The 13,542-nt window shown below is 44.8% G+C and overlaps 1 protein-coding gene across 4 annotated transcripts in view; it reads left to right on the forward strand.

Moving 5' to 3' along the window:
• The window catches only part of LOC147102168 (syntaxin-1A), a 256,279-nt gene that overhangs the window by 33,569 nt on the left and 209,168 nt on the right, over nt 1–13,542 (forward strand). For all 4 annotated transcript variants that reach the window (XM_085964451.1, XM_085964453.1, XM_085964452.1 and 1 more), the window contains exon 2: nt 4,965–5,042. In XM_085964451.1, the coding sequence (XP_085820577.1) occupies nt 4,965–5,042 (78 nt within the window). The remainder of the gene's footprint in view (nt 1–4,964; nt 5,043–13,542) is intronic.

The raw sequence follows: 13,542 nt of genomic DNA on the forward strand, positions 1-13,542 counted from the left end.
CTGCTGTTCTTTGCGTGGTGGACCTGGAGCAGAGAAGAGACAGATATGATTTAGTCGTGAGTGTAATAATGTTGAAATTCAGCATGATTAAGGTGATCACATTTTATTCGGTGCTGAAATCAAGTCAGCATGACATCGTCTTGTATGAGAAGTGGGTCGGAAATATTTATGCAGCAGCGAAATCCGAGTCGCGACATCGCCGATGGTCAGGGACGCTGATATGCCGCTTATCTCCATGGCCTCGTCCTCTGCAGATGTCAACGGTACGATCTGCGGCGGACCACCTCCGATCCCCTCTCTTGTACTTTGGGCTCTCTTCTGCAAGGGGGCATGACAGACCAATGAGTGTCTGTAAGGCATGCGTGCATCCAATGGATGCAGTGCATTCGGTGACTATCAGGCAGATGCATCACCAGTGCCACTGGCACGCATTTGAGGAAGTGTGCTGAGAATCAGGTGCGCTGAATGAGGTGAGATCACATTACACAACGATTGGGGTTAGTGGCAGTGTTGGATGGAGAGAGGGGGAAGATGAGGAAGTGCATAGAAAAGGAACGATGGATGCTGCTGAAACTCAAGTGGCTGTGAAGAGTGATGTGATGGAGTACACTTGATAAGACAGAGTGAGAGCAGATGGGGATGCACCGCAAGATGTAGGTGAATCTGCAACTGTGCCCCCCTTTCTTCACCTGGTTAGGTCATTAAACTTCTTCCTGCACTGGATCTAGGTATGAGGCACTGTACTCCTGCTGCTGACCTCCTCTAACCATGCCTTCTTGGTCACAGCAGGTGGTTTCTTGCCATTGTTGGGAAACAGGACCTCCTTCCTCATCCTTACTGCACCCAGCAGTACATCAAGTGACGCCTCATTGAAGCGGGACACAGCCTTTGACCTTCCTGACTCCATCTGTTAATTTTTCCCTCTCTCCTAAAATGCTCCCAATTCTCCCAAATTCTATCTTTGCATTGGCCCTTGAAATAGCCCAGGTGAAATCGCTCACTATTGCCCCCTTCCCCCGCCCAGTTCAAATCCGCCTCCACGTTATCTGAATGCAGGAAGGATGTTCCCGATGGCAGGGGAGTCCAGAACCAGGGGTCGCAGTCTAAGGATAAGGGGTGTGCATCGCTGATACTTAGTGTATTGGTGGTTCACTTCGGTCAATAACTGTATTGGTGGTTGATTTAAGTTAACATGTTTGTATATGCTGGTTAATTTCAGTTTTTATGTGTATCAGTGGTTGATTTCCATTGGTGACTGTGTGTGTGTGTATTGCGATTGATTTCATTTAGTGACAATCATTGTTTGATTCCGGTCAGCAACTGTGTATCAGGTTAATTTCAGTTCGCCAGTGTGTCTTAGTGATTGATTTCGGTTAGAGTGTGTGTGTTTGTTTGTAAAGTGCCCAATTCTGGGGTATGTCAGTTTGCAGCATTGAGTTTAGCGGTGACTGTTTGAGGGAGGTAGAGGCCAACAGCAGCCATGATGTGAGCTGTGAACGCTGTTATTAGACCGTCTGCCATGTTCTCTATCATACCAGCCTTTCAATATCTGCATTCCGATTGATCCTGTGCCTCCAAATGCAAGCTTCTCCCACTAGCCCACTTGCTCCAGCTCCAGATTAATTAGCAGCCTGTCCTAAATCAGAGTGACTGGTAACAATTTAATGGATGATGCAATTAACCTCTGACCTCTATCGAGTGTGCTATTTCTGCTCCTATTGGCTGCTTGCTGCAGACAATGTGATGCAGAGGGACCGAGGGCTGCGGTCAGTTTGCAGCCACATATTCATCACCCTGACTGGAAGGTTCCCAGATTTATTGGTTCGGAAAGCAGTATTATCTTCACCTTCCTAAGGTTCCTGCCATTAACTAATTTCATTGTTTCAGATTGCCTTTGCAATGATTCCGACATAATTATGCGACCTCATTATAGTAGGGTGACCATACGTCTCTGTTTTCCGGGGACAGTCCCAGATGAGGTACTGCATCCCTGGGCATACAATGACCCTGGAAGAGTCCATGGTTCACGAAACTTGTCCCCGAATAGACTAGAGCCATATTCATTGGAATATATGCATATCATACCATTAGACATAATCACAGTTTCAGGTCAATGGACTGAATTATTCATTAACGGTGTCTGAATGTGTTTCAATAGTGTGACATCACATCTGCGGTAATTATATGCACATTTGTTTTGCATTTGTAGTGTATATGTGCAACCGTTAAAATATAGGCTGCTAAAAATGTTTAATTTGCTATGCTGCGCAACCGACATTTTCCGTCCTGGCTACTTTGCTGTGTTCCCACCCTGTGCGTCCGCGGATTTGGTTTAGAAAATATGGTCACCTTACATTATAGCTCTGCTGAGACCTGTCCACAATCTGCATGCAGCTAAGGCACAGGCAGGCTGAGGAAGGAACGTGCAGGCGGAGCAGGATTCTGAGATAAGGATGCAGGCTGTTTCCGACAAACATTTCACCTAAATATGTTCACAAAGCAGAAATTTCAAGTGTTGGCCATAAAAGCCCAGGACTCTGCATAATGTGATTTTTGGGCTTTGTAAAATTAAGATTTTTAGCTGGTTGGTTGTAAGTTTTAATGCATAAACTTTGTAAAATGTGATACCATGTGGTGTAATCTGGTCTACACACAAAGTTGTGGGAGGCTGCCCAGTGCCCCAGGGTGGAGTGACAAGGTGGTGTATAGTGGCCCAGTGCGGAGTAGGCAGTTAGTTTACAGTCCCCCAGGGCGGAGGGGAGAGGCAGTGTACAGAGCCCCAGGGCAGAGGGGAGAGGCAGTGTACAGAGCCCCAGGGCAGAGCGGAGAGGCGGTGTACAGGGCCCCAGGACGGAGTGGCGCAGCGGAGTACAGAGCCCCAGGGTGGAGGGAAGAGGTGGTGTACAGTGCCCTGGGGTGGAGGGAAGAGGCGGTGTAGAGAGCCCCAGGGCGGAGGGGAAAGGTGGTGTAGAGAGCCCCGGGGCGGAGGGGAAAGGTGGTGTAGAGAGCCCCAGGGCGGAGGGGAGAGGCAGTGCAGAGAGCCCTGGGGTGGAGGGGAGAAGCAGGGTAGAGAGCCCCAGGGCGGAGGGGAGAGGCGGTGTAGAGAGCCCCAGGGCGGAGGGGAGAGGCGGTGTAGAGAGCCCCAGGGCGGAGGGGAGAGGCGGTGTAGAGAGCCCCGGGGCGGAGGGGAGAGGCGGTGTAGAGCCCCGGGGCGGAGGGGAGAGGCGGTGTACAGAGCCCCGGGGCGGAGGGGAGAGGCGGTGTACAGAGCCCCGGGGCGGAGGGGAGAGGCGGTGTACAGAGCTCCGGGGCGGAGGGGAGAGGCGGTGTACAGAGCCCCGGGGCGGAGGGGAGAGGCGGTGTACAGAGCCCCGGGGCGGAGGGGAGAGGCGGTGTACAGAGCCCCGGGGCGGAGGGGAGAGGCGGTGTACAGAGCCCCGGGGCGGAGGGGAGAGGCGGTGTACAGAGCCCCGGGGCGGAGGGGAGAGGCGGTTTACTGAGCCCCGGGGTGGAGGGGAGAGGCGGTGTACAGAGCCCCAGGGTGAAGGGGAGAGGCGGTGTACAGAGCCCCAGGGTGGAGGGGAGAGGCGGTGTACAGTGCCCCAGGGCGGAGGGGAGAGAGGCGGCGTACAGTGTTGAAATCAACAGCAGCAGCAACCTTGAAATCAGTCTTATAAAGAGGGCCAATTTGAAAATATGCAGCACTGTTAACCTGCTTCTGCTGGCTTTACACAACGCCTTCAAGAGTATATATTGCTTCCCCCTTCCCAAAGCGTGTGCTTCAAGATACTGACATGGATGCCCACCTGACTTGTGTAAGTGATCTGACCTTGGAAACTTCGGTGGAGTCAGGCTCTCCTACTGGCGGGATGTGATTCCTGCTGCACTGCAGTTACAGAAGCACAGCAGGATTACGATATTCAGGACCCATATGTCTACTGCATTAGTGACTGTATCTTTACTGATAATCAAGGTCCCCTCACCCCATCTGAGTCAGTAACTCCTATTCAGCATCCTAGATTTGACTATCCGTTGAGGCAGCTGCAGTCCTGTCAAGGGTGTACATCTTCAGATCTATGCACTAAGCTTCATTGCTGTGACGATATCTAGAGACCTCAAGCATTCCATCAATATCTAGCTCTCATGCCTATTAATGTGGCATTGATTAACAATCCAGTCCTCAAAATTGAACCACTGCACCAAGAGCTAGGGAACTAACCAACTGCATTAGCGTCTGAAGCTAATAAGGAGGACCCTGCACTCATCTATGTAACCCCACTGCTGTATTTTATTAGTAATAGCAAGTAAAGTGGTCAATCTGACTGTACTCTTTCCCAGTAATTAACCTTTGATCATTATGACTGCGCGTTTTGTTACGATCCTATTGTCCTATGATCTTTGTGAGTTAATGACGTGAAGCAGAATCGCTGTCTCATGTTGAGCATTGCGTGTGCTGGTGTCAAAGCTGGGACTAAAACCATAGTAAAACGTTACAGGAGCTCCTCCGTATATCACATTAATAAACGGAGAACTGGGAGGGATTCTAGGCTGCAATCTCATCTCTGGCCTCAACAGGAAAAATTCAACCAGTGATTAAACTCTTTAACGCGACCTCACTCTTGTAGTCTTTCCAGACATTTTTTATTCTCAGTTTATGGAAATGCATCCTTCAAAGACTGGAATGAGCCAGCTCAGACACCTGTGGATAGGTTACCCAGTGCCCTGTGTTACTGTCTGTATCTCTACCGATGTAAATTCATCTCCCTTACACTGTTGGTCTTAGTCAGCTTCTAATAGAAAACCCCAGAAAGATGGAATGAAACAAAATGCTGTTTATAATTCTATGTAAAGATTAAAAAGGTGATGCTCAGATCTTTAGGGCTTACTTGGGTGGAGCTGCCCTGTTCAGTGAGTACACTCCTGACCTGGGCGCTGTGTAACTATTATTCTTTATTCTTTCACAGGCAAAGGACAGCGATGATGATGATGAAGTCAGCGTTAACGTGGACAGGGACCACTTCATGGATGAGTTCTTTGAGCAGGTGAGATTGTTGTGACTGGAGGCAGAGGGAAGAACAGTTTGAAACAGTTGTAGTAACAGTGGGATTTCATCGGGGCTTGAGGTACATCCTACTTGGGCTGTAAAGGAAGCAAGGATATGGCAATATGGCCGTGGACTGTGAACCCACCGTGTTAAATGTCAGTACAGTCAGATCATCAGATAGGAGCTGCCCTTTGGAGAAGTTCTATATAAACTTTCAGATCTATTGGAATCAAAAGATTGGAGTGAGTTGCAGATGGGTCAAACCAGCATCTTTATACAGCTACAATGCAACCTCTATAGAGTTCTCCAGCTAATGCAGCGCAGAACCTACCTGCCTTTCTTCTTTGAGGAGGAGCTTGATAAGGTTGAGGTGCAAGCACAGAATTTAGGAGGTGGTCATGCCCATGGAGTACCTGTCTAGGCCAATAAAAGCATTGACATTTACATCACAGGAGGAGGCCATTGTGTCTGATGGCTCTATGCTAGAACAATCCAAAACCAATCCCACTGCCCTGCTGTCTAGCCACCTACTCTCCCTCTCACTCCCCATATCCTTTAATAATCCTCTTTTCAAATGACTTATTCCTGTTTTAAAAAAAATTATGAACTTTGCTTTAGCAATGGATTATGGCAGAGAATTCCACAATGTAACCGCCTGTTATATAGAGACATTTTTCCACCTAATTTTCCAAAGTTGGTTCAATATCATAATTATGTTTAGCTTTGCATACAGATTTGTATATGTGAAGGGGAATACATGAGTGCTGTGGGCAGGTAAAATTTAAGGGATGCAGTTAATTAAAAATAAGTATCAGAATAGGGAGGCAAAAATTCTTACAGCTTAGGAAAAATTCTCATTGGCAGCCTTTGACAAGATTGAAGGGGCTGAGGACTAAGACAGGCAAAAATGAAGAGAAAGGAAACCCAAGGTGCAAGCGTGAGTCTGCAGGCAAATGATAAAGCAGCCAGCGCCCGACTATCTCTTTGCTGAATGTTGAAGTGGTGGTGGTGCTGCGTGAGGAGGCTGAGTCTGGCATCCACATCTCTGTGGTGCCTTTGTGTCTACTGGCCTAGCTTCCTTTGGCATAGGACCTTCCACATGAACTATTTATTTGCCAAAGTGATGTTTACCTTGGTCTGAAGATGCAGAAATGCCAGTAAATGCAGCCTGGCACAGAGTACTTTTTATGCCTGGCACACACTCACTGCTTCTCCTCCCTCCTCTCTCAAACATCTCAATTACGGTGAGTTCCATTGGGAAGCCCATCAGTGGCAGAAGGCAAAATCGTGCACCAATCGACATAAAGGCTCATAACAACCTTAAGTGCTAGTAGGGGGAAAGTGAGCAAAAAATATGAAGACGGTAAGCATGCAGGTGGTTAAGAAGGCAAATGGCATGTTGGCCTTCGTAGCGAGAGGGTTTGAGTACAGGAACAAGGATGTCTTGCTGCAGTTATACAGGGCCTTGGTGAGACCACATCTTGAGTATTGTGTGCAGTTTTGGTCACCTTATCTGAGGAAGGATGTTCTTACCATGGAAGGAGTTCAGCGAAGATTCACCAGGCTGATACCTGGGATGGCAGGAATGACGTACGAGGAGAGATTGGGTCGATTGGGCTTGTACTCGCTGGAGTTTAGAAGAATGAGAGGGGATCTCATTGAAACTTATAAAATTCTGACAGGACTGGACAGACTAGATGCAGGAAGGATGTTCCCGATGGTCGGGAAGTCCCGAACCAGGGGTCACAGTCTAAGGATAAGGGGTAGGCCATTTAGGACAGAAATTAGGAAGAATTTCTTCACCCAGAGAGTGGTGAACCTGTGGAATTCTCTACCACAGAAGGCAGTAGAGGCCAATACATTAAATATATTCAAGAAGGAGTTGGATATATTTCTTAAGGCTAAAGGGATCAAGGGGTATGGGGAGAAAGCAGGGACCGGGTACTGAATTTGAATGATCAGCCATGATCGCATTGAATGGCGGAGCAGGCTCGAGGGGCCGAATGGCCTACTCCTGCTCCTATCTTCTAAAAACAGTTAAATAATTTTAAAGCTGCAGGGCCAACTTATTTACTGTGTCCATTAAAATAACAGACACTCATAGCTAATTCCTAGCAACCATTTCATAGAATATACAGCACAGAAACAGGCCATTCAGCCCAACCAGTCCATTCCAGCATGGGAATCCCCTTGGGAATCATTTGGAACAGACGTCCTGCACACCAGAACATACCTGGCCCCAAATTAATATTTAAATTAAGCTCCTGTCTACCTGTGTTCAATACCAGCATTCCATGCTCACAGGAGTTGTGTATAATGCAAAGTGAATGGTGATCTGGCATGATGGAATTCTACGCAATTTTCCAGTTGAGTCCACCCGATTTACTCCAATTAATTGGGTGTACCTGATTAGGAAATCAAGCCCAGGGCAATTGTCTTTTTCTGACTTACCGCATTCTCGAAATGTTCTGGTTGGCCTGAGCTGATTTGAGATTGTCTGTCTCAATTGAAGTGAAATCCAAGGGACATCTGTCCATGATTTATACCCCAGAGTCCAAGGATGTTCTGAAGGATTAAAATGCTCCCCCATCATTTCAGCAAGATTGAAATGTTTTCTTTTTATTTGCAGCTCTTTAATGAGGAGTTTGATGAAGCTCAAAAACCTAGCCAAATGCAAATACCTGCCTACCATTGCGATCATCTCCAAACTCATTAAAATGTGACCATTTGTCTTTTGCAGAAGAAATATTTTCTTGATCGGAAAGTAGCTCCATTGTGAACAATTGTAAACTGTGGTGGAGAACCTCTTAGCATTTTGGCCTCTAAATCCTTGAAAATGAGAGCATCTGTTATTAAGTAGATTTTGTCAGGAACTAGCTTTAATTTACATTTATTAATGAGAAAATGTAATGTTTGCTCCAGTGTAAATGGTCGTAAAGTCCAGCAAGGCTGGCCAATTTGGCCTTATTCCTTGGCCAATTGAGTCTATTGCTTGATCACTGGCTAGATTCCACAAAGCATTTTTCATTCTCTCTTTAATGTCAGATTCCAATTCCACTAATATCAAAATAGAATTATCCCTAATCGATATGATTCAGTCATCAAAATTGCATTGCTTCTATGATGCTGAATCTGTTGTTAAGGATACACAGTGCCTCCATAATGGAGTGGGTGTAGCCAATTTGGATTCCAGGACAGCATATAACTCGGTTACAGAGCCTTCAATATTCTCTAGCCCACGTGGGATAGATCAGGGATTGATCTTGTTTCATTTCACAGAAAACTCTATTTTTATTATTTGTTGAAGCTTGTGATCATGGCTATTTAAATTTTTGACTTGTCTAGAGCGGTTTGTGTGCGCATGCCTTGTATCTTAATGTCACTTCAAAAGGGAATGAATTACTTTTTTCTAGGTAGTGGAGTATTCTAGCCAACTCCATCAACACTGTCACAGCTTGGCTTGGTGTTGTCCTGAAGGGAATAAATAACTGCAAACTGACTTGTGGGCAAGCATCCTGATGCTTTGAGCCCTAGTAATGAGTGTATTCAATTATGAAAGATACCTTCTGGATATTCCATTTTCTCAGAATCGGCATCAGGAGCAAAAGAGTGGGTACAACTGTTACTATGCAGTATGTAGAGCGACTCTCCACTTAGCAGGCAGTTGAATGAGTTGAGGCTGCAGATAACACACTGTAAATGTCTGGTTTCACGTACCAGGTTGCTGCACACCTGTTCCCAAATCACGGGGACTATGAAAGTAGTGCCTGCAGTGTTGGTGGCTGTGGCTGGGAGAGGTCCAGTGATTGTAGCTGGGAGGTAGAGTGGTTGCAGTATGTAGTGCAGGTGGGGAATCATGGAAATTTTAGATGGCCTAGGCTCATCTGTAGAATGATAGTACTATTAAGAAGAATCAGTGTTACATTGCAGAAGTCTATTCAGCCCATCACGTTTGTGCTCGTGTTTTGCTCCATATGAGTCACTTTGGCTGATCCTGCTCTGCTCACTTTTCAAGTATCAAATTCCCTTTTTTAATTTATGGAGGTTGCTTCAACAACAGTTTGTGGCAGACAATTCCACAGTCTAACCATCCTCCATGTAAAGATTTTTTTCCTAACCTCCCTTTTCATTATTTTTCTGATTATCTTAAATTGGTGGCCCCTCATTACCATCTCATTGACCAATGAAAACAATTTAACTCAATCACAACGCTTAATAATCTTGAATACTTCTATTAGATTACCCTTTGAACTTCTCCACTCCAGTGGAAAAAAAGGCCCAACTTCTCAAGGATCTCTTTATAACTGTAACCCCTCATCTCTGGTAATATCCCAGTGAATCTATGCTGTACTTTTTTCCATTACATTTTTTAAAATCCTTATAATGGAGTCCCCAAAACGGTACACAATACTCCAAATGTAGCCTAACTAAAGTAATCATAAAGTAAATGTTCATCATTACCTGCTTGCTTTTGTATATCTGCCCTTAGACACAAACTCAAAGATTCTGTTAGCTTTTTTTATGTCCTTATCTTGTTCCACCACCTTTTAATCACCTGTGTATTTGAGTGCCATGGTCCTTCTGTTTTACACCATTTATAATTCTTAACAATTAAAGTGTAATTCCTTTCCTTATTCTTATGTTCCACATGTATTACTTAACACTTTTCTACATTGACGTGTTCTGTACTGTTAAATTTGGTGAAAGTTCACATGGTATAATTTTGGTAGACAGTTTGGCCATCCTCTCAATGAGTGAATGGCAACTCGTTTGCTGCCTGGATTCTCCTCTGGTCACACTCCTTGCTTTGTGTTTTAATTTACTCTTTTTCTTGGAGGTCTTTCTAACATTCGTAATCTGTTTGTGGACCCTGCACCCAATTCCTATTGCTTGAGGGTGCATTCAGTTGCCTCAGCGAGTGAGAATTTGGTAGATTGATTGACGTCCCAAAGACAGAAGCCCTCAAGGCCATTACCTTTTGCATAGATGCTCCATATCTTTCACTGTAAACCTGGGCTTCCTCTTGCTTTGAGTTGTACTTGCCATTTTCCATCAGCTTTACAGTAAGTATTACTACACAAAGCCATGCAGGAGGGTCAAAGATTTAATTTCTGGCCTATCCTGGTCCTTAATTATGATTAAGACCTTGTGGCTGGATGGTGTAACTATCTGCTGGCAATAAGCCAAGGTGCATCAGAAAGCAGCAACTAAGGTTGGCATTAACTGAACAGGCTTAGCTGCACCCTGATCATTTTAATTGTCATCCATTCTGGAACCCTGGAGTTAATGCATTTTAGTGACCTCTCACCCTTTTCTGTAAGCCAACTGTAAATTTGCTTTCAAGGAGCAGACTTACTTTAAGTATAAGTGTGACCCTTTTATGCTTAGTCTGCTTTGATATCACAGCTACAGTGGAAATCACTTGAGTTGGGCTCACATTGATCTGGCTGCAATGAATGTCATCTTTCAGTAATTCCTATTCAATGCTTCCGGAGATGTGCATGCTTTAGATTGGATCGGATCAGCTCAGGAAAGAAGTTGACTGAATTTAAAATGTCTGATTTGAATGACTTCACAAATGGCCCTATTCCTCTAACGTTCTGTGATTACATTTCAGCATTAAAGTCTAAAATACCTGCAAAACTATGCAAAAAAAAAAAAAAAAAAAAAATTGGCCCTAATCAGAATAATTACAGCATGAGTTTAATGAAGCTTGTCAGTAATATGAATGATATTGCAGCAAGGGCTTGTCTTGTAAGGACATTACTTAAAAATGAAAACTCCCTGTCCTTTAGTCACATTATCTGCACTTAACAAAATGTGATTCTGATATCTCGATACAAATTTTGTGGTTGGGCCCAGCATAGTCTGCAGAACAGAAACAGAAACTGTGTTTCACTGCGTTACAACTCCGTGAACTTGAGCTCATTCAAAAAATCTGCTGCCCCGTAGCCTACCTCGCACCAAGTCCATTCACTCAACACCGCTGTGCTCGCTGACGAACACTGGCACCCGGTCCAACAACGCCTCGATTTTAAAATTCTAATCCTAGTGTTCGAATCCCTCCATGGCCTCACCCTCCCTATCTTTGTAACGACAACCCTCCAAGATCTCTGTGCTCCTCCAATTATGGACTCTTGTGCATACCCGATTTTCATCGTTCCACCACCTTCAGCTGTCTCGGTCCTAAGTTCTGGAATTCCCTCCCTAAATCTCTCAGCCTCTCCACCTCTCTCTCTCCTTTAAGACGCTTCTTAAAACCTACCTCTTTGACCAAGCTTTTGTTCACCTGTCCTAATATCTTCATGTGTCTTGATGTCAAATTTTGTTTGTTAGCGCTCCTGTTAAGCACCTTGGGATGTTTTACTGTGTTAAAGTGCTATATAAATGCATGTCGTTGTTGTGGTGGTGCTCATTTCCAGCTAATGTCAAATGTAAACTTATTGTGGTCACTTGTCCCAAGAGGTGCTCTTTCTTCTATTTATCTGATTTTTATGAGTTACCCAAAGTAGGGTCTGTAACACATTAGGTTAAAAAGCACACTGATTGTGTTACCTCAATGAAGGCATTCCCAGTGTATATTGAGTGGATTGAAGTGGCCTATTACTATATTGTTGTCTGGACATATCCTTATCTCATCATATATGCTATCCCCATCCTGTGTACTGTGGCTGCAGTGTGTACTATCTGCATGATGTACTGCAGCACCTCCCAAAACCCTGACCTCCACCACCGAGAAGGACAAGGGCAGCAGGTGGATGGGAACAGTATCACTTCCAAGTTCCCCTGCAAGACACACGCACCATCCTAACTGGATCTATATTGCCGTTCCTTCATCGTCACTGGGTAAAAATCGTAAAACTCCCTACCTACTGTCATTGTGGCAGTACCTTCCCCACACGGACTGCAATGGTTCAAGAAGGCGACCCACCACCACCTTCTCCGGGCAACTAGGAATGGACAATAAATGTCGGCCTTACCAGCAGCAGCCACATTCCATGAAGAAATTTTTTAAAATTCTGATTCTGCAAGAGAGTGTGTAGCAGACCCCCACAATTAGCCCTGTCCTGCTTGTTAAATTGAGCAAGACTATTTCATTTTTTTTTTCCTCATGGATAGCAAATCCACTTCCTTGATTTCTGAATTCTCCTGAACATATAAAGCAGCTCCCACCCTCCCAATTTTCTGTTCTTGAACTTTCTATTGCACTGAATAATTAATTGATTTCCATCTTCTGGAGTGAGATACAAAACTAGTTGCAATAATTAACTGCTGCCACAAACACCTTGACCTCTAGAATCTTGATCCAAATGCTTCTAGGGTTTAGGTAAAGGCACTCATTTGTAGCTTTTATTTTTCTTAGGATTTTTTTTATGTCTGCTTACTTTCTGCATTCTATTTTCCTTCCTACCTCTTGATCACCCTTCAAACTTCTTATCTATAATTAAAGTCTGATCCTCTCCCGTCCATCTCTAATTTAAAGGCGTCTCGTTTCCTTCCTCTATTATTAGCTCCTGTTTCTGATCTGCCTGTTTAGGTGTCGTCCAACAGTCCTGCTACCGGTGACAAACTGAAATGTCTGGGAGGATGAATGCAGGAAACTAACTGAAATAATTTCTAAAACCAACACCAAGTGGCCATTGATTTACCCAAAATTCTGTCTGTCAGCTCTCTGCCTTTACTGAAGAACAGCAACAACCCAGAAAATGCTGATTTGTAGCATTTCACTTTCCAAGAATCTGTCTTAACCTACTTTCAAGCTGCTTCCCTTGGATAATAATTCACAAATTGCCCATCGCTGGCTCCTGTCTTGTTCTCTGTACTTGCCCATCCTCCCCTCAATATCCTCAACCTCAGCCCCCAACAGACAAAACTTCACTTTGTGACTTTTTACTTTTACAACAACAGGAACTGTCCACCATTTGCAACGATAGAAACATAAAAGATAGGAGCAGGAGTAGGCCATTCGGCCCATTGAGCCTGTTCCACCATTTAATGAGATCATGACTGAGCATCCAAATTCAGTATCCTGTCCCTGCTTTCTCCCCATATCCCTTGATCCCTTTAGCCTTAAGAAATATATCTAACTCCTTCTTGAATATATTTAATGAATTGGCCTCAACTGCCTTCTGTGGTAGAGAATTCCACAGGTTCACCACTCTCTGGGTGAAGAAATTCCTCCTCATCTCTGTCCTAAATGGCTTACCCCTTATCCTTAGACTGTGACCCCTGGTTCTGGACTCCTCGCCATCGGGAACATCCTTCCTGCATCTAGTCTGTCTAGTCCTGTTAGAAATTTATAAGTTTCAGTAAACTCTAGCGAATATAAGCCTAATTGACTCAATCTCGCTTCATACGTCATTCCTGCCATCCCAGGTATCAGTCTGGTGAATCTTCACTGCACTCTGTCCATGGCAAGAACATCCTTCCTCCGATAAGGCGACCAAAACTGCACACCATACTCAAGGTGTGGTCTCACCAAGGCCCTGTACAACTGC

Source organism: Somniosus microcephalus, chromosome 22, assembly GCF_052327205.1.
Source record: "Somniosus microcephalus isolate GS21.2 chromosome 22, FLI_Smic_1.0, whole genome shotgun sequence".
NCBI lineage: Eukaryota > Metazoa > Chordata > Chondrichthyes > Squaliformes > Somniosidae > Somniosus > Somniosus microcephalus.